Consider the following 19,692-nt stretch of genomic DNA (forward strand, 5'->3'; position numbering starts at 1 on the left):
CAGAGGGCTTGGGGGCCCTGTGCACCTCTTCATCTGGCTGTTCATTTATTACAAAAATAAACTGGTAATCTAGTGAGTAAACTGTTTTCCAGTTCTGTGAACCCCTCTTGCAAATGAACCGAATCTCTGATCTATAGCTGGTTCGTCAGAAGGACAGGTGACAACCTGGGATGGGCAAGGGAAGGGGAGTGGTCTTGTGGGACTGAGCCCTTAATCTGTGAGATCTCCAGGTAGATGGTGTCAGAATGGAGTTAAATTTGTGGGACTCTGGTCAGTGTCCTCAGAGAACTGAGTTAATTGCTTGGCTGTGTGGGAAAAACACACATACCACAGATGGTCCACCGTCCAGATTTGCCCAGACTTCAGGGTTTCCCGGGGTAAGGGACTTTGAGGGTTAAAACCATGACATCCCTTGGGAATTCCCTGGCGGTCCAGTGATTAGGACGCCGCCCTTCCACAGGCTCATCCCTGGTTAGGGAACTAAGATCCTGCAAGCCACAGGCGTCGTGGTCCCCCCCCGAGAAAAGGGACATTCCAGGCCACCCCGGATAGCTGGTCACTGGCACCTGGCTGTAAACGATGCTCCCACGTCATTCCGATACCACCGCCCGCCCCCCCACCCTCAGTCTGGTGTGTGCCACCTGCCGCAGGTCACAACCTGCCCGTGTGGGAGCTCAGAGTTGTTCACAGCACAAACACCCCGGGGAGGAAGGGCTGGGGAGCGGGGGGCCCAGCTGACCTGGGGCCTTAGCAGCGTCCAGGTTCCCACATAGGTGTTGTGGGCACTGGGATGGATCTGGCTAAGGAGGAGACACTGCTGAAGCACAGGATGGTGCACGATGGAGGTTGCATTAAAAAAGGGTAAAACAAACCCACGAAATGGGTTTTGTTTTATCCTGTTGAAATGCACCCATAGTCTAGAAACAAACGCCCATCAGGTGACGGGCCCATGATGATGACATAGGATTGTGACCCTAATTGAGTCTCTAAGCCTGTGTTTAAAACAGAAGGTGAGGGCTTCCCTGGTGGCGCAGTGGTTGAGAGTCCGCCTGCCGATGCGGGGGACACGGGTTCATGCCCCGGTCCGGGAAGATCCCACGTGCCGCGGAGCGGCTGGGCCCGTGAGCCATGGCCGCTGAGCCTGCGCGTCCGGAGCCTGTGCTCCGCAAGGGGAGAGGCCACAACAGTGAGAGGCCCGCATACCGCAAAACAAACAAAAAACAAAAAAACAAAAGGTGAATGAGGACACCTCCGAAGCTGGAGGGTGCAGCTCTGGACGTTTTTTCTGGTCCACTGGCTTGTGCTGCCGGAGGAAGAAGGGCACTCGTCTAGCTGGAGTTTTGGGGACCAAGGGGCATCAGGAGGGAACTGCACCCCAGTTGTAACAGAGGGAATATGATCATTGTCTGTGGATGCGGATGCACAGGAAGGGCACGGGGACTGCATACAAGGGACCCCAGAGGGAGGAGCCGTTTGAGAGAGGGTACCAGACTTCCTTGGACATGCCTGTGTGACATGGTGGTGGGCGGGGCGTCTGCAAGGGCTTGGGACCAGAGTGGGGACCTTTGGCTTGCAGACCACGTGGGAGGAGGGGCTCGCCTTCCGGGGGTTATGGAGGGAAGGGTCAAGGCTGGGAACGTGCACAGCCATCCACATTTACCAGGTGGGGAGACTGGATGACCTGCAGCCCAACGTTGTCTGCAAGTGATTCCATTTTGTTCAATTGGGTTTTAACATTTTGGAAAAATAAAGCCTGATTCTTCGCCTAGGTGTGGAAGGATGCAGCACCACTAAGGTGGTAGAAGATTAACCTTTGGTTATTCTGTTTTAAACCCGCTTGTTTATGGACAGGGCAGGAAGGAGGGATGCCAGGGGCGCTAGAGTGATGGGCAACAGGCGGGAGCGCCCGTGGGCCTTAGCCACACTCCTCACTTGGTGCGTGGTTGGAGAGGCGTAAGAGGCCTTAGGTGGGATGAGGCGACACAGGACGAGACAGGACGGGGTGCTGACATCCAAGCAGCTGTGAGTGGGCTCGAGCAGGGAAGGCAGAGCTTCCCCCCTGCAGGGGAACAAGCAGCAGTGAAAGTTATCAGCTGCGGGAGTGTAGTGGGTGAGATGGTCACTTTCATTTCTTTAAACCTTGCTCTCAATCCTGGACCACGTGCTTTTCCGTCTCAGCGGGCATCGTTTATCATTTTACACTGGCTGTGAGGCTACCCTCTGTGTACCTCCGGGAGGGCAGTGAGGGTCTCTGCTTTTGCCCACTGTTCTCTGCACAGAGATGGGCATGAGCAGTACTCTGTAAGTGCCAGGGCAGACTCTTAACCACTGAACCGCCAGGGAAGTCCCTGAACTGATGTTTTTTTAATAAAGAGTTATGCTGGGGTTTTAATAAAATATTATACGTTTTACGGAAAAAAATAAGGGAAAATATCATCTGAAGCTATGTCTATGCATGTGAATATATATTCACAAATATGCACCCCGTACTCACATCTGTCTGCTTCCCTCAGGTCTGTGTAACATGAGCAAAGAGCCAGCATCGGCAGGGCTGCAGAGGATGTTAACATACCGGAATAGAGCCCTTTCCTTGGGGACCCAGGACTGCCCCACCCTGACGGGCCCTCACGGGCCACACCCGGACCCTGACCCACACGGACCCTGCAGAGGTTGGCGGACACGCACACGGCTAGGTGATCACGCTGGGACCTGCCACCTACTACCATCACACTGGATCACCTTGACCTCCAGGTCACCCCAGGAAACAGCCTGTGAGAAACACACTTATTTAAACTCTCTTCCACTCATTACCCAAGAGCGGGTGTAGACAGCCAAGAGCGTGACAGACGCCCGCTTTCCCATCTTGCCTCGGCCCCGTTCAAGCTCTGCAGGGGGACCCCCTTTGCTGGGGCTGTCCCCTGTCTTCTGAAAGCTGCCTAGGAGGTGGCGCCGGGACAGGGACAGAGAGGGGCTTGCATGGCCAACAGGTGAGGAAGGAGAAAAAGAGAACCCTGAGCCGCGGCCCAAAGTCTACACGGACTCTCGGAGTGTGTGAAGAGCAGTGGAGGTGGGGCACAGAGCCCGGCTCCCAGGGAAGCCCCCGCGGAAGGGTTATTAATTTTTTCTGTACACATGATTGGGGGCAGCATGATCAATGGGATGTAATTTTACACCCTGAGAAGTTCACATATAAATAAATCTGTACCACCTTTTATCAGACTGCTGTGCTAATTTTTACAAAGGACAACACGTGTCTAACCTTACAGGACGCGAGCAATTCCTTCTTCAGGTTGCTATCAAAAGTCACTCATATCAGAAGGGGGAGGCTGGCCCTTCCGATGAGTCCCTAGAATTATCTGGCCGCATCTGTCATTCTGGGGGCAGGAAAAATGGTGGATTTTCAGTTAGTGGTGAAGCTGTCAAGTGTCGTCACCCAAGTCCACCGGGTGACGGGGTCACGGTCGGCCTGCTGGAGCGGACGTGGCGTGGGGTGCTCCCACCTGGGCGGTGCAGGAGGCCCTGTCTTCACCGAGCAGTCCTAACTCTCAGCAAACTTAGGGTTCATGACTGTCGTGGTGGCGCTCTTGAAAAGGGGGTTATCCTGGTGAGAAAAGCAAGCGTGACTTGTCAGCGCAGGGAGGAAGGCGCTGGGCTCTGGGGATGAGCTGCGAGGGTGGGGTGAGGCAGGCTCGCACTCCCGTGGGCATGCCCTCGGTGCAGAGGGGGGGAGGTGCGCCTTTGCGGGGGCCCGGGGCCACTCACGTTATTCCACTGGGACTTGAGCTTCTCCTTCTCGAAGCGCTTGTACTCCCTGAGGTCACTCAGGTGGGTCAGGACCTTCCAGATGCCCAGCAGCAGGATGCCGACGAGCACGACTCCGGCCACGGTGCTCCCCACGATGGCGGCGATGTTGGGGCCCTTCACGCACTCTAAGGCAAGGAGGCACACACACGGGGGCGTCAGGCCCGCCCCGTCCCTGCACGGTGTCGAGGCCTCGCTGCTGGCTCTCAGCGACAGGTAGTGAGCAAACTGGCCCTGGCCCCGGCCCCAGCCCCCAGCCAGGGAGGGTGCAGAGCTGGGCACAAGGCCAGGCCCTGTGGTTCCAAATGAACTTGAGAGGCCCTTTGTTCATGGAGAAGGAAAGGGGGCCGTGGTGGCCAGTAAGTAACCAGGGCCGGACACTGGCCTCCCACTTGGACAGCCAATGACCCAATCACTGGAACCTAACCTAGCCCACGCTGGATCAGAGTTTAGGGATGGGCGCTCTCCTCATAAAGGCTTTCCCAGGAGAACCAATGGCAGCAGCCTTGGGAATGAGGGGGGTGGGGTCCCAGTGCCCGAGGGGCTGCACCCAGCCTCCTGCTGAGCTTGGGGGAGGGGGAGGCTCTAGGCTGCAGCACGCCTGTGCGGCCCCTGACCAAGGCACAGTGTTCAGTGTGAGCCCATTTGCCTGGCTCGTGGGCACTGGGGTTTGCAGGCACTCCCCCCGCACCATCCTGGCCTCTCCAGGGAGCCTCCGCGTCCTCACAAAAGTGGAACAATTTAGCCAGCGCGCACAAAACCAGACCTGACCCCACACGTGCCTGTTAAAACGCCCGCCCGGGGAGAGCTGCCTGCACCAGCAGGCTGGGCTCTGCCGCCCCGGTAACAAAGGGCTTGGGCCCTACCTGCCTTCCTGGGGGTCCTGTCGTGGGGAGGGGAGCTGGGAGCAGGTCTCAGTCCTGCAATGACCCCGGGGTGGACTGCTGTCCCACGTCTGCTGCAGTCACCCGAGAGGCCGGCCTTGCAGCCTGTGCCCCATCCCCGCAGCCTCTCTGAGCAGTCAAGGGGAGGGGGTACCGAGAGATGGTATGTCCACACGGCTCCGCGTGCTGCTGATGTAACCCTCAAGCCCATCCCCTCGTGGGTGTGGTACTCTAAGTCCGCGCGTTCCATACACACTTTGTCATTGTCCACTCAACCTACCTCCTCGACACTGACCTACCCTCCGTCCCCACTTGTTGCCCTCCCTCCCGATCCCGCCCAGAGCTCCATCCAAGGGCAGGCTCTGTCCACGCCGCCCCCAGGACCCCAACCCAGCCCTGCTCAGTGCCCGGACTGGGCAGTGGCCTTTCCCAGGTCTGCACCCGGCCTGTGAGAGCACAGCTCACTCCTCTGAAAGCCGGCTGGCAGCCCTCCGGTGTGTCTGGGAAGAGACATAAGCCCAACCCCTTCCACCCCACCCCCGACCCCGGACTCACAGGGGCCCAGTAAGAGCCCAGCCTAGCACCTCTGGCCCTGTCATCCCCTGGTCTCAGCTGCAAGTGTCCTCCTCAGAGAAACCTTCTGATCTCTGAGACACGCCCCGCCGGTGTCTTTGCCCCTGGGAACAGGTTCATGTGTCCCCACCCCGTGTCCCGGGAACCTATGAAGACAGAGTCAGCCTCTGGGTCCCCGGCGAGCCGGGCGGCGGGCGGGCCGCAGCACCTGGGGAAGCCGGCTCCGGCTCCGCGGGCCCCTCCAGGGCCAGGGCCGGATGTGGGTCCGGCGGCCCCCATGGTCCCCGGGCCGGCTCTCGGGGCTTGCGCTCCAGGCCGCGCTCAGCGCCAGCGCTCCAGGCAGCGCCCCTGCGGGACAGCCGACCGCCCCAGAGCAGAGCGCACGGCGCGCGGGCTGAGCGGCGCGGGGACCCGGTCCTGACTCCACCCGCCCGGGCTCACCGCGCGTGTCGTTCACGTGCACGTCATATCTGTCTCGCCCCTCGCGCTGCAACAGGGTGTAGGTCATCCAGCAGCCCTCGGAGTCGCGCTCCTTGCACGTGCGGCCGGGCAATGGCTTGGGCAGCAGCTTCGTCTCCCCGCACGCTGCGCTGCAGTTCTTGGCGAAGGGGCCCTGCTCGAACTTCAGACACTCGGCGCAGTTGCTGTGGGCGAGGCGCGGCGTGACCGCGGGGCCCCGGGTGTCCGCGCGGCGCGGGGCTCGGGCCACCCGAAGCTGTGGGGCCGTGCAGGGCAGTCGGGGGAGGGCCGTCCCCAGCGTCCCGCGCCCCGGGTCCGGCCGGACGGCGGTTCTCCCGGGCGCGGAGGCGCGAGGCGGGCGGGGCGGCGGGACACTCACGCGTAGCGAGCGCAGGGCGCGGGGCAGCCCGGGCACTCGAGGCACAGGGGCGGCTGGTAGCCGGGGTCGCACTGGCACACGTTGCAGCGGCACCGGCCGCGGCCGCTGCACTCGACGCCATCCAGGCTGAGGCAGCCCTTCGTAGACTTGAGGCACTGGCACGCCGAACCCTCGTAGCCGTGCTGGCACCTGCAGGTGCCGCAGAAGCAGAGCCCTCGCTCTGGAAGACAGGGGCCCCCCCGCCGACTGAGCCCCGCCCGAACCCGCCCCTCCGCCCCAGGGGCGACGGAGGCTCGGCCAGTTGGTCTGTCCCCCGCGCTCACTCTCGGCACCGCAGACTCAGCCCCGCCCGAACCCCAGCCCGAGCCCCGCCCCCCTCCCCAGGGGCGGCGGAGGCCCCGCCCGTTGGTCTGTCCCCCGCGCTCACTCTCGCCCCCGCAGACTTGGCCGTCGTAGCGCTCGCAGTTGATGTTGTCACACTCGCAGAACTGGCCGTAGATCTTCTTGTTGGGCACATCGCTCGTGTGGCACACGCACTGCCCGCAGATGCAGTCCCCCAGCCCCGAGCAGATGATGGAGCTGTTGTCCTTCCGGCAGCTTCCCTCCAGCTCCTGGCTGCTCCGGCCCTGCGTCTGGCACTCGCAGTTCTTCCCCATGTAGCCGGCGTCGCACCTGCAGAGGGATGTGAGGTCAGGGCCATCCCAAACCGGCTCTGCCGCGGCGCGCCTGCGCGGAGGGGCGGGGCCGCGGCCTCACCTGCAGACTCCGCACTCCATGAAGCCCCTGCCGCCGCAGAGGCTGTGGTCCCGGCTCGCGTCCCGGCACCGGCACTGGCACTGGGGGAGGACCCGCACAGTCACCATGTCCGTGAAGCCCAGCGCCCGGATGACGAATGACTGCTCCTGGATGCATTCTGTGGCTGTGACCTTCACCCGGAAGGTGATCTGTAGTGGGAAAGCAGGGCTCAGGTGAACATTGGACCCCGGGCACACAACCCTGCTCCCATCTCCTCCCTGGGCAGCGTGGACAAGGGCACGGCCTAGCAGGGTGAGGGTCAGCGTCCTGGGCTCCCAAGCATGGAGGGGACCGCCTCTGCTGGGCCCCCGGGGGAGTGCATGTCGGTGGGGGGAGGGAAGGACATGGACGCTCCAGGTGGCTCCAGGACTTGGGAGGGGAGATGAGGGAAGAGAGGATGAGAGTTGGAAACTCAGAGTCAGAGATGCTGGAACATGCCCCCCAGCCCTCCCGCAGCTCCCCCACCCACCATCCTCTGGTGGCCTGGACTTGGGCGGGGATGTCTTTAGAATACTTTTAAAGAATTTTAGAGTGACCTTGTAAATGATGTATATTTTCTCCATGTATTTTGTCCTGAAGCCTGGAGGCTAAGATGCCAAAATCACACAGGAAGTCCTAGGTTCTGCATGTGGGGTTGTATTCTGACCCTGAATGCCCAAGGGGAACCGAGCGGGCCGGGCGAAGTCCCTGCCACTCACACAGCACTGCTGCTCAGCCAACACTGAGCTTCAGGGAGCACCGGCTTGTCCACGGCAAGCCTCACTGCAAATCAATGTAAGTGAATCTCCAACCCATATGTTAAGACAGAGCAGAAACATCAGGGAAGTAATCAATCAGTCACAAGACTGAATAAATTCCTGTATGGATCACCCAGTATGAGGAGGATACATTTCACTAAAAAGTTACACACATTTAGTAAGTCACATAGTTGAAAGAATTCCAATGTCGTTTAGAAATAAAAGCAAGTATTTTGCTGAATATTAATTCACAGCTGGAGAAAGAAAAAGTTTAATTGTTCTGGTCACGACAAATTTAAAATATCAGGGAAATAACTCAGTGCCTGTTTATAATTATTTGCGTGGCTCCTGCTTTAATGTGTTTGTCAAAAAACAAAAACACAAAAATCAAGAAAATCAAACCAAAGCAGATGGCCCCGTGTAGAAGGAACGCCCTTCTTAGGCGGGTGGCGCTGTACCCGGCATCTGCCCCCAGGGGGCGCTGCCGTCCTCGCGGCGGTCGGTGTACACCAAGCCGCGAACAGTGTGTGTGGATTTTCAAGGGAAGGAACTGGACCCGCGGTGGACTGGACCCCACCTCTTGCTGGTCCCTGTGAAGCCGTGTGCCGGGGTTCACCCTCCCTCGCTGTCCCTGGGGGAGCCCCTTCCAGAGGCCGGGAGGGAGCCTCACCGGCACGTTGATCTGGACGCCGTCGCAGTCCCCTCTGGGCTGGTCCACCTTCAATACCCCGTTACTGCAGAAGGAGTCGTAGGTGACTTTCAGGGTGTCAGGGAGGGTGTTGTGATCCAGAAACACTCTGGAGGACAGTTTCTGTGGGCAAAGAGCATCGTGATCAGGCTCATCCCGCTGTCCCCGCCCCTTCCCGCCCCTTCCCAGCTGATGGCTGGCACGCCTCTCATCCCCCTCCCTCCACCCGTGTGTCCACTGAGAGCTCCATGGGCGCCGGGTCCTGCACCCCATGCCGCTGGTTACGAGTGGGTTACCCATGCCACGCCCCCCGAGACAGGCCAGTGGAAGGGACAGACGTGGAGACAGGTCATAGCCCTGCAAGAACGGGAGCTTGACCGTCCACCCACCACTGAAACCCCAGTGCCTGGCACAGGGTGGGAGCTGGAAAAACTGTCTAAGTGAATGAGAGAGAGCGAGACAGACCGTCAGACAGGAAGAGAGACAGAGAAACAGAGATAGAGACAGAGAGAGAGAGAGACACAGAGAGGTGAATGAGCCGCTCACTGAAGGTGGCATCATCGGTGCAAAGACAGAGCCCCCCATGGGCAGCATGTGGAGTTTGGCAGGGCCTGCTCGGGGTGGGGGGCGGCTAGGGCTCCAAGAGGGTACGAGCAGCAAACGGAGCTGCCTCAGTGGGGCTCTGACTCAATGCAGTGTCGTCAGCGCTTACTGGGTGCTCCCAGCGAGCTATGCTCGCGAGGCCAGCAGACCCTTTGGCTGGAAGAGGGCCTGATGCTTGTGTCCCAGGGAAGGCACGGAGGGCCTGGGGAAGTGCCTGAGGATGGCCCCCAGAACGCAGGGGCTCTCCTCTCCAGACCATCCTCCCGTTGGCCTGCAGCGAGGCGGCGTCTTGGCTGACTACCCAGGGGGCACTTACGTTGTAGGCGTTCTTAATAAGCTGGACTACGTTGCTGGAATCGTCTGACAGCTCCCCGACTGCAGACTTGGGGATGATCTCCGTGAGCTTCTGTCAGGGAAGAAGACAGGTGGGCGTGGCCAGAACCCTGGTACCAGGACACCTCAGCATCCACCCAGTTTTGTAATAACACCCCAGAGGGTTTCCTTCCTGCTTGTGAGATGGCTCAGACAACCCTGCCCCCGATTTCTTACTGTACTTAGTTAAGACAGCACGTAGTCAAGTGTTGTGCAGGCAAACGTTTAACCACTGGCTCTCAGGAAGGAAAACACCATGAATTGCAGCGTTTGCCGATTTCCTCGGGAGAAATACTCCACCCTGGTTGATTTCCCGGCATTGAAGGCAGAGCTGGGAAGATGTGCCTCGCCATGGTTAGATGCCACCCCAGGGACTTCCCCGGTGGTCCAGGGGTTAAGAATCTGCCTTCCAATGCAGGGGACACGGGTTCACTCCCTGGTCGGGGAACTAAGATCCCACACGCCACGGGGCAACTAAGCCCGCGCGCCACAACTAGAGAGCCCACACTGCAACGAAAGATCCCACGTGCCTCAAGGTCTGACGCAGCCAAAATAAATAAATAAATAAATAAAGTCTATTAAAAAAAAAGATGCCACCGCATCACGCAGATGTGATGGGCACAAACAACCCAAGGGCACAGGTAATCATGAAATGTGGCAAAAGATCAGGAAGCGATGTGTTCTGAGCATGTGCGTTGACATAATTGAACTTTCATAATGGCTGTGTTAAACAACATTGTGACAAATGGCTGTGGCAGGCGGGGCCAGCTGGTCCAGCGGCCCCTCTGGGGTGGGCAGGCCGGAGCCCGGGGTCATGCAGACAAGCCTGGGGCAGCCTCCAGGGAACATCTGTGTCCCCTGCCACCCTTAGCTTAGCCCATCTTTCACGGGAAATTGCACCATCACTTTATCTTGCAGAACCAAGGGTGGGTCACGTCCCTGCCACAAAGCCCTGCTGTGACGCCCCAGAATGGAGTCCAGTCTCCTCCACAAACCTCACGAGGACACACAGCCTGGCCACCCCACCTCCGCCCTCTGCCATCCTCTCCCCTCCTCCTCTGCCTCGGGACCCCGCCAGGGCTCGGAGAGCCCTCCTGGCCACCCGCTCTCCATTCGGTGCAGAAACACATACTGAGGAGGGTCCAGCGTAAGCTGCCCATACACACTCGGGCCTCCTCGACCCCCCCTCCCTAGGAGCCCCGGGCATGGGGTCAGGAAGCTAAGGCTCAGAAGGGCCTGTGACCTGCCCAGGGCCTTGTCCCTGCTGTCGGGGAGCAGGGTCTGGGGTCCTCGTCTCCCGTCTCCAGCTTCTACCCCATCACCGCAGTGCCTTCTGGGACACGACTCCTGCACCTAATAGCAAATTACTGGGACCTGCCACCACCTGGCGAGGAGGAGACTGTTACATCCCGTAATACGGTCGGGGACACGGCAGCTGTGAGGCCCTGACTTGCCAGCGCTCGGGCAGCTCGTGTGGGCGGCTGGTCTCTCAGCGGCCCCCAGCCACCAGCCTTGCTGTCCTTGTGGCTTGGCCAGCTCCCACTGCCAGCCCCCAGGGGTCTTCCGGACACCTGCCCCTCCTGCCTCGGCATCCCCTGCAACCTGTCCCCAGTCTGGGGTCTGGGAACGCTCATGGCAGGCGCGGCTGGCCCCACTGGCAAACGCCCCACACAGGCACAGCACGCCACAGGCCTCAGCAGGAAGGGGACCGGGACTTAGGGAAGGAGAGGGGCCGGGAGGCGCTCCCAGCCCATCGCAGCCAGAGGCCACCACGCTGAGCCCGGCAGATGAAAGCACAGCAAGTAAAACAGCCCCACAGTGACTGGGAGAAGGGAGGACGGATGAAAAACGCTCTAAGACAAAAGAAAATTCCCCACGAGAATTCCACGGCACAGAAAACTTTAGTAAGAACAGCAATTCAGAAAAGTCAGGACAGACCCAGGTCTCCTGAGACGGGAAGGAAGTGCTGTCACAGCTGCTGGGGGGCCCGGGCGCCTGCTGGTTCTGAGGGTGTTTTCCTCGTGACACTGAGCTGTGCGCTGGGGGTTCCAGAGCCTCCTGTGTACACCTTACACTGCATGCACAGTGTTGACGTGCAAACGTATGTGGACACAAGACAAGGAACTCTCCCTGACGTGAAGAATGGGGTCTGCAGACCCAAAGGGTTTCGTTGAGGCAAAACCATGATCACTGAAGTACAAGGACTTCTCACTGTCATGTGGCCTAAAGAAGCCTCAGCTCCTCAGCAGCAGCGGTCACTCCCCGAAACTCGGGGCCGCCCGCGTGGCCACAGCCCACGCACCCAGCACGGAAGCAGAACTCAGGCTGTGGTCACCCTGGATTTTGTCACCATTCAGTTGCGACACCTTGTCCTGCCAGATTGCTCAAGCCCACCTACCTCGTACGTTTCCACCATTCTCTTGGTCACAGCAAAGATGGGCTGGATGTTGCTTTCTGCCAGTTTGTGCGCCAGCTGGCCCACTGATGGGTAGTCCTAGAGAGGGGACCCCCGGTCAGATGGCTCCCAAGGCTGGGGACAAGCCATCCAGGCTGCCTGTCCGCTCCTGTTGGCAGAAGTGACGGCCCAGGGCGCAGAGGCTCCGCCTGCCTCCTGCTGTGATGGGGCCGTTCCCAGTGATGTTCGCAAAGGAGTGAGATAATGGGATTAGGAGGGAAACTGACAATATTGAAATACACTCAAGAAAATATTAAAAGCTGAGAAGTGCTTCCTGATCAATGCGCTAAAAAAGAAATCCAGTGGCGAATAACCGCTCCCAGACACTCAAAGTGGAGAAGAGTGAGCAGCATTTTGCGGTGTCCGCACTGTGGGGCACTGGGGAGACGCCTCTGACTTCTCCTGGGGGTGGCATCTCAGACGCTGCCCCCAGCACAGTGGCACCTATTTTCACAACCTCATGACATGCGCAATTTCAGGCAGAGGCTCAGTGGAGCCTCAGATGTCACATCTGTCCTGTCCCAGTCGGTGGGCCCCTGAGAGCTGCCACCAACACCCACCTCGAGTCTGGAGGCTGCAGGTGGAGGACCCCAAGGGTCACATCTCTAAAGTCCTCTGCAGTGCCTGGGGTTTATGATTCCAGGGTGCCGAGCATCATTGCACAGCAGCCCTGGACCAGAGAATTCTGACCTCTTGGTGCCATTAAAGTGCTGCCCCCAGAGCGAGGGCCCCTCCCCACCCCTCTGGACCCCGGGCTGGGAGTGAGCCTACCTCCCCACTCCGCCCCCGCAAGACACCGCACTCACGAATTCATTGCTGCTTTTGTACATGTTGTCCTCCAGGTGGCAGCGGCCGTCGTTGGGAGTCAGGATGGCGCCCAGCTTCCCGTCTCCCGCAAAGTGGAAGCCATCATCCGTGGCAAACACCAGCAGCCTGGTGACGTTGCGCCAGCCGATTTCCTCCTGACAAGGAGAGGGCAGGGTGACCTGCCTCAGCTTCCCCAGCGGGGACCCACAGACTGGGGGAGCCAAGGCAGAGCTTGCTGTGTTGGCCTCAGGGCTGTGTGCCCCCGCACTCCTGGGTTTTCTGGGGAGCAGGAGGACCAGAGACAGGACCCAGCGCCCAGGGGAGCTCGAGAAGTGTCTGTGGGACGACAACCTCCCAGATGCCCAGGTGCATGTGTGGGACACCGAAGGGACGGGAATGCATGTTTACATTTGCACACTCTGTGGCCCAGTCAGCTCAGACCTGGGACCACCTCCTAAGGGGATACTCCCAAAGAAGAAAAAATACTTGGAAATGTTTATCTCAGGGAAAAGCACTGCAAACACAGAGGGAGGAACCCCCGGACACCGTGATGAGGGGGTTGCCAGAGCCAGGGCACAGGCGCGTCATGAACCGTGACATCACACAGAAATGAAAGTGTGTGTCTGTGATGCGGGATGGTGCAGCCAGGGACCAGAGAGGCTGGAGGACTGGGGTCCGGTCTGTGAAGGTGGCAGGACTGCGTGGCTAAACACGGGTCGATGTGTTGCAACACATCACAATACAGCGGCGGGACAGGACCACGTGGCGAGGGGTCAGCAGCGGGCAGGGGACGGCCGGCACCGACACTTAAGCCACATAACTGTCGGGGAGCCTGGCCAGGACACCCTCTGTTCCTTGAGGGGCACTGGAAGTAGGGGTGATTCTACTGCAGGAACCGCCAGGGTTAGGTAGCTCAGGGGTCTTGCTTAATGGGATCATTTCCTTGTATTTAGGCTTCAAAAGATTTGCACAGGGTCGCAAGCTAATAGTGGAATCTGTGGGTGTCGTGACGGAGGCCCCCAGGTCTGGAGAAATCAGGGCAGGCAGGGGCCTCACCGGGCATGCGGCGACCTGCATCATGGCGTCTAGCCCACCCTCGGGGGCGTCCAGGTTTCCCGAGATCAGCTGCTTCCCGACCTCTGTCTGGAACTGGTTGGAGTTGTTGGTGAGCTTCAGCACGTGCCTAAAGGCGAACGGGGCCTGGCACTCCTTCTCCTTGTTGGGGCACGGGTTCCGCAGCTTCTCGGGGTGCGTGTTGACGAAGGGGAGCACCGTCTTGTCCACGAAGGACCCGAAGCCTAGGGGTCGGGCGGGCTGTGAGCCCCGGCTTCCCCACCTCATGCCAGAGGGCGGTGGTGGGGGAGGAAGCAAGGTGGCACTTGGGGGGTTGCACCCAGGGACACTAGGTCTGGAGCCCTGGTGCCCTGCCCTCGGGACGTGGGGGCACAGAGGTGCCCAGGGTGGGGGCCTGGGGGGCGTGCAGGCAGCAGGCTGGCCGGGGCTCAGGGGAGGAGGGAGCGGGCAGCTCACCGATGCGGCCGGACTCGGTGATCTCATTGAGGGCCCGGAGTAGGTCGCCCCCCAGCTTCTTGACGTTGATGAGGTCGTCCAGCATGGAGTAGGAAAGGTCCATCAGGTAGTACAGGTCGATGGGGTAGCCCTTGGCCCGCTGGAAGGTCACGTTGAACACAGCCGCCTGACCTGCGGGATGTGGGGATCGCGGGAGAGTGAAGGCACGCCACCGCATCTAGCGGGGCTCGGGGGCACTGGTGCCCCCTGCAGGCCTCAGGACCCTCATGACTTCCCCACTCTCTGAGGCCTGCAGGTAAGATGCAGGGCGCCTACTCAGATTCGAATTTCAGATAAAGAGCACATTCCCAAATAGAAGACTATTTGGGCACAGAGATACTGAAAAGTGTTCGTTGTTTATCTGTCATTGTTGAAATTCAGATCCACCTGGATCTCCCTCAATCTCCCCGGCAAGGCCTGCTCTACCACCAGCCAGCAAGCAGATCCGTCCCGTCCCAGCACGGGCTCCCTGGCCACCCTGCGGATACCCCTCCTCCTCAGTCACATCCCGCTGGCCTCCGCTCTTCCTCATCTTAATCGCCACCTGTGCCTGTAATTACTTGTCTATCTGTCAATACGAATAGCCTGTGTCCCCAGCTCCCAGGACGGTGCCTAGCACACAGCTGGTGCTGGACACAGACGTGAGGAACCGAGCTCCAAATCGAGTCCCCTCTGCCTGGCCCACCTCCCAGCACCAGCTCCCACGTGTGGCCGCCCCAGCCCTGCCGAGGCCCGCCCGCCACATCCCCCCGCTGCTCCACCGCGCCGCCTTCCTGAAGGGCGTTTCTCGGAGCGCTAACAGGGAGCTATGTCCTGAACCTGGGTCTGTGGTCAAGTCAGGTGGGCAACACTGATTTAAATGGTTACTGGGGTTCCTTGGCTGCAGGACTTGTCAGAGCCTTTACTTTGCCAAGAGTACCTGGCCTTCTGAGAGTGGGACAAATGAGTGCTTTCCAGATGGTTTGTTCTCCCTTTTAAAAAGGACACAGAACTCAGGGTTAAAAGAGACACTAGGGTGCTTCCCTGGTGGCGCAGTGGTTGAGAGTCCACCTGCCGATGCAGGGGACACGGGTTCATGCCCCGGTCCGGGAAGATCCCACATGCCACGGAGCGGCTGGGTCCGTGAGCCATGGCCGCTGAGCCTGCGCGTCCGGAGCCTGTGTTCCGCAACGGGAGAGGCCAGAACACTGAGAGGCCAGCGTACCGCAAAAAAAAAAAAAAGAGAGAGACTAGGCACGAGCCGCAGATGGGGTTCTTGGGGGCATCCTCCCCTGGGCAGAGAGAAGAGCTCAGACTGGTTCCCAGCAGTCCCAGGGCCTCGCCCAGCCCATCTGGCTGTCTGACCTGGACACATAGATACGCGGCCATCAGGGGCTGGCTCACCCCCAGCCGAGGCCAAACCTACCTGGTCTCAGGTAGAGCGTCACTTTCTGTGGGGACAGCTGCTTCTGGCCCCCCACCTGGTCCTCCTGGGTTGTGGCATGGCTCCTGGGGTCCATGATGTCATCCGTCACACAGCCCTTTGACAGCAGGTGCTCCCGCGTGTCACAGCGAGCGGAGTCAGGCTCCCCTTGCCGCGTGAAGTTCTGGGGGAGCCAGGGGTCAGGGATCAGGGGCAGAGAAAAGATGGGAGCCCACACTGTGGGTGCTGTGCGAAGCTGACCCCCTCATCTGCGCCGCATTCAGGTCAGGAGTCCCCGTGGCAGCGGGACGAGGCAGGGGCTGGGCGGCCTCCAGAGGGCCTCTTCCCGAGGCTCCGCAGCCCAGGAGAGCCCGTGAGCGGGCAGAGGCGACTCAGGATCCAACGGCTCCAGCCCCAGGTGGAGCCACGGGGACTCTCCGCGGCCCACGGAGCATCTGGCCCCGGGTTTTCAGGCCCTTGGGCAACGTCAGCAGCACCCGACGAAGGAGGGAGTGGTTCCCTCCCAAGGGGACGCGAGCGCCCCCTCCTGGCCCACGTGTTAGCCCCCAGGCACCACGCGGACTCGGAATACAGGCCAGGGCTCTGGGCCAGGCAGCTCAGAAGGAAACAGGCCGAAGGGGAGCGTGGGGGTCCTGGGTCTTCCCTCGTGACCACTGTGCCCCCACGAAGGCCCCCTGGATGTGGACACGGCAGGGAGAGAGAAGCGGCCGCATTCGGAGGGTCCTGCTCTCGGCTTCCTCGACAAAAGGAGGCTCGGAAGAGCAACCGCCGGCAGGAGACCAGGCAGGTGCAGGGGTCATGCCCAGTGCCTGGGCGGGGCCAGCAGAGGGGCGGTGCTTCCTGAGCTGCCTCTGAACTGTCCTCGCTTTTGGAACCCTATTAATGCTTTAAGTACTCGAGAAAGAAAATTAACAGGAATGGAGAGGGAAGAAACCCCTAAAATGGAATCCACTCGGAAACAATTGAACCTGACTGCATTTCAAATGCACATGATAAACTCAGGAAGGGGAAGGGAGAAATTCAACCTGAGGAGGGACTTTTTCAGCCGGGACTTTGACCGCACCCCAACAAGAGGAGACAACACAGACCACACCCGATTTGCCCCCTGCAGTGGTGTGGGTAGCAACTCTGTAACCACTTTCTGTGAATCGTAGGATTAAGAAAATGGGGAAATGTATTGCGGATGTTGGGAGCCTGGCTACTCATGAAGGGGAACCAGGAACCCTCAGAGAAATGTCTGAGTCCCCAGTGGGGGCGAGGCAAGTGCAGACGGGCCTGGAACTCTGCCCATCCCAGAGAGTAAGAGAGCTCAGGAAGTGATGCTGGGGCGTGCTAACAGGACACAGGGCCGGCCTGGGGGCTCCCAAAGGCCAAACGGGGAACAATTCGAGCTTCAAAATGACAAAATGAAAGTGGTAGCTTATAAGCTACTGAATAAAATAAACATCTACAGGTTCACACCGATGAGAGAGACAGAGAGAGGGAGACTGGGGGAAGGAAACATTCCTCCTTGCATTAGAAGCCATTAGAAGGAGTAATGAACAGGAATGTCACCATTTTGCAACCATTCCGGTGAGAACTGATTCAGGTACCCAACACCAACAGATGCTCAAGTTAGTGGGTGTAAGCCTGATGGGAAGCAGAGTATTTCCTGGCCTCGGAGTATCTCCCCACAAATTACTTACTATTGCAAAAGGGAAATAGTGATGTCATGGTGGAGAGCCTGGCAGACGCCACCTCAGCTGAGTGGTCCAGGCTGCACCCCCAGTATCAGGACGAAGTGACAACAGGAGCCTTGCATGGGGTTCCTGCCAAAGCACACACCCTGGGCTGAATCAGAGGGAAGGCCAGACAAACCCATATGAGGGGCATTCTGCAAAACTGCTGCCGTGAACTCCTCAGAAATGTCAAGGATGTGAAAGACAAAGAAAGCTGATGAATGTTCCAGATTCCAGGAGATAAAGAGACATTTGAATGCACTGTGTGGTCCTGGATTATAATATTGACCAGGGGGGCGGGTGCGGAGTAGGGGGGGAAGGGAGGGATGATATCAAAGACATTATGGGAACAATTGGCAAAATGTGCACAAGGTGTGTAAATTTGATCAGAGTAAAGTACCATGTTAAATTTCCAATCTTTGATAAATGCATTGTGGTTTTGTAACTGAGTACCTTGTTCTCGGCAAAGTCCCTGGAAATATTAAGGGACAAAGGGGTTTGTGTCTGCAACCTACCCTCAAACAACTGAGAAAAAAAATAATATGTGTGCATGTGTGTGTTTCCAAACAGACCTGTGGTGTCAGAACCTCAGGGACCCCCATGAGGAGGGCGTGGTCAGGATCTGGGGGTCCCTAGGGAAGGGGTCCTCCCCAGGAGGAGGTGGAGCTACCCCCCCGTCCTGGCCGTCTTGGGCCTTTGCCTTTCTTCCCAGAGGGTCTCACAAGTAAAATATGAAGTAACTAAGGACAGCAGAGTTAGGTTTCCAGCAGGGAACTTCCCCAGTCCTCCGTGTTCTGGGAGTGGAGAGCGGGGCACACGGGCGGGTGGCAGCAGCTGCCTTCCTGCTGCAAGCATCTCTGCCTTGTCTCTGGCCAGGGCTCCTGCCGCTGGGGCTCGGGCTGCACCTGTCCAGACCCAGCGGCTTCACTCTCCGATCTGCCTCTGCCAGGCTGCCTGGGGACATGCTGTGTCTGCCTGTCTCTCTGACAGCACTGTGTCCCTGGGCTGCTCCTGCCCCACTAGAAAGCAGAGTGGTGAAGCTCCTGGAGGCCAGCAGTTTCAGAGGCAGAGAAAGGGGTCCAGCCCAGGAGGAGGGAAGGGGGGAAGGGCAGGCCAGGCATGAGGACCCTCAGGGTGGCTGACAGCATTCAGTGAGGCTCTTACCAGCTTCTGGCACCAGGCGCAGCCAGGCCCTGACTCGATGCAGTCCCGGCAGGTGCTGACCTTGTAGTTGGTGCACTCCTGGGAGAGGACTGCGGGAGAGGAGACAGGCTGGTGGGCGTAGCCTGTGGCAGGCACTGGCCGACCCCCCCAGAGACAGCAGGCCCTCCAGGGACAGCAATAATGGACCGGGGGTGTGAATGGGGGTGGTGGAGAACAAGGGGCAGCGGGAGGACCAGAAGGGAGGGGGGAGACCAGGGCCCCAGGGGGAGCGGCCTCCAGGAGGCTGGGCCCCACGGTGGGTGGGGGAATGGAGGAGGGCGGCAGAGCAGGGCCCTTCCTAAGCCTCCACCAGGGGACTTCGGGGCAGGAGGGTGCCGGGGCGGGTCCCATTCCTCCCATGAGGAGCTACCCCCGCGGGACTCACCGGGCCGGAGGGCAAGCAGGCCCCCCAGGAGCAGCAGCTGGGGGCGCTGGCGCAGCATGTCCTGTGGAGGGGAGGGGGCGGTGACAGGGCCTGGGACCCCAGACCCTGGGCCTAGAGACGCAGCGCTGGGCGGGCCGTCCCTGCTGCCAAGGGGTGCTCAGCGCTGGGGCGTAGCCAGCACGGGTCAGCCTCCCCGACCCCCCCACCAACGGGGCCGTGCGGACCAGCGGGAGAGGAGGGCTGCGTGGGGCCGCGTGCGCTCCGTGCAGCTGAGCCCCCAGCCCCCGAGGACCAGCAGGCGGTGGGCCTCCTGACAGTGACACACGCACACATGCTCACACGCACACGTACACACTCACCACGCATGTGCACACACACGCGTGCCCAAGGTGCCGTGCGCTCCGGGTCAGGGCCCCGCGTGGCCTTCGTGGCCCCGAGTCCTCAGTGAATTAAGCTGAGCTTGGAGCAGAGACTCGGCTGGCCCAGGTCTCCTGGGAGGAGGCTGAACCAGGACTTGGAAGAGAAGCCAACTCTGAGCACCTACCGGCGCCAGGACCGTGCCAGCTGCCCGCTGGGCGAGGATGTGTAATCGGGCAGGACATCTGGGTCCTGCCTGGGACAGACCCCTCCCCCCATGTCCTCTGCCTGCCTCTTGTCCATAGAAAAGCTTAGTCTCCCAGGCCTCCCGAGTCACAAAAGCCTGGCTGGAGAATTAACAATTGAAAGGATGTGAACACGTCGTGACAAAAGTAGCAGTTGGAAAAAAAAAAAAAAAAAAAGTAGCAGTTGGGCCAGGAGAACTGGTAAGAATTTAAACAGTAAATCAGCCGTATGGCAGTCA

At 59.7% G+C, this 19,692-nt stretch overlaps 1 protein-coding gene across 2 annotated transcripts; it reads right to left on the reverse strand.

The window, feature by feature from the left end:
* Positions 1-3,194: 3,194 nt before the first annotated feature.
* Positions 3,195-18,909, reverse strand: ITGB2 (integrin subunit beta 2; the record flags this gene model as incomplete). 2 transcript variants are annotated; one of them, XM_079704760.1, is made up of 16 exons in its annotated part: positions 3,346-3,374; positions 3,501-3,601; positions 3,763-3,929; positions 5,700-5,902; positions 6,097-6,316; positions 6,524-6,768; positions 6,853-7,040; positions 8,299-8,439; positions 9,236-9,325; positions 11,690-11,785; positions 12,553-12,708; positions 13,610-13,851; positions 14,084-14,254; positions 15,528-15,708; positions 18,428-18,516; positions 18,852-18,909. In XM_079704760.1, 15 exons carry the CDS (start codon positions 18,907-18,909, stop codon positions 3,539-3,541), a joined length of 2,310 nt encoding a protein of 769 aa, XP_079560886.1. In that variant the 3' UTR covers positions 3,346-3,374; positions 3,501-3,538. The 2 variants fall into 2 exon arrangements, with proteins under 2 accessions (XP_079560885.1, XP_079560886.1); XM_079704759.1 differs by having other exon boundaries at positions 3,195-3,601.
* Positions 18,910-19,692: the final 783 nt, after the last annotated feature.

Source organism: Hyperoodon ampullatus, assembly GCF_949752795.1.
Source record: "Hyperoodon ampullatus genome assembly, chromosome: 5".
Classification (NCBI taxonomy): Eukaryota; Metazoa; Chordata; class Mammalia; order Artiodactyla; family Ziphiidae; genus Hyperoodon; species Hyperoodon ampullatus.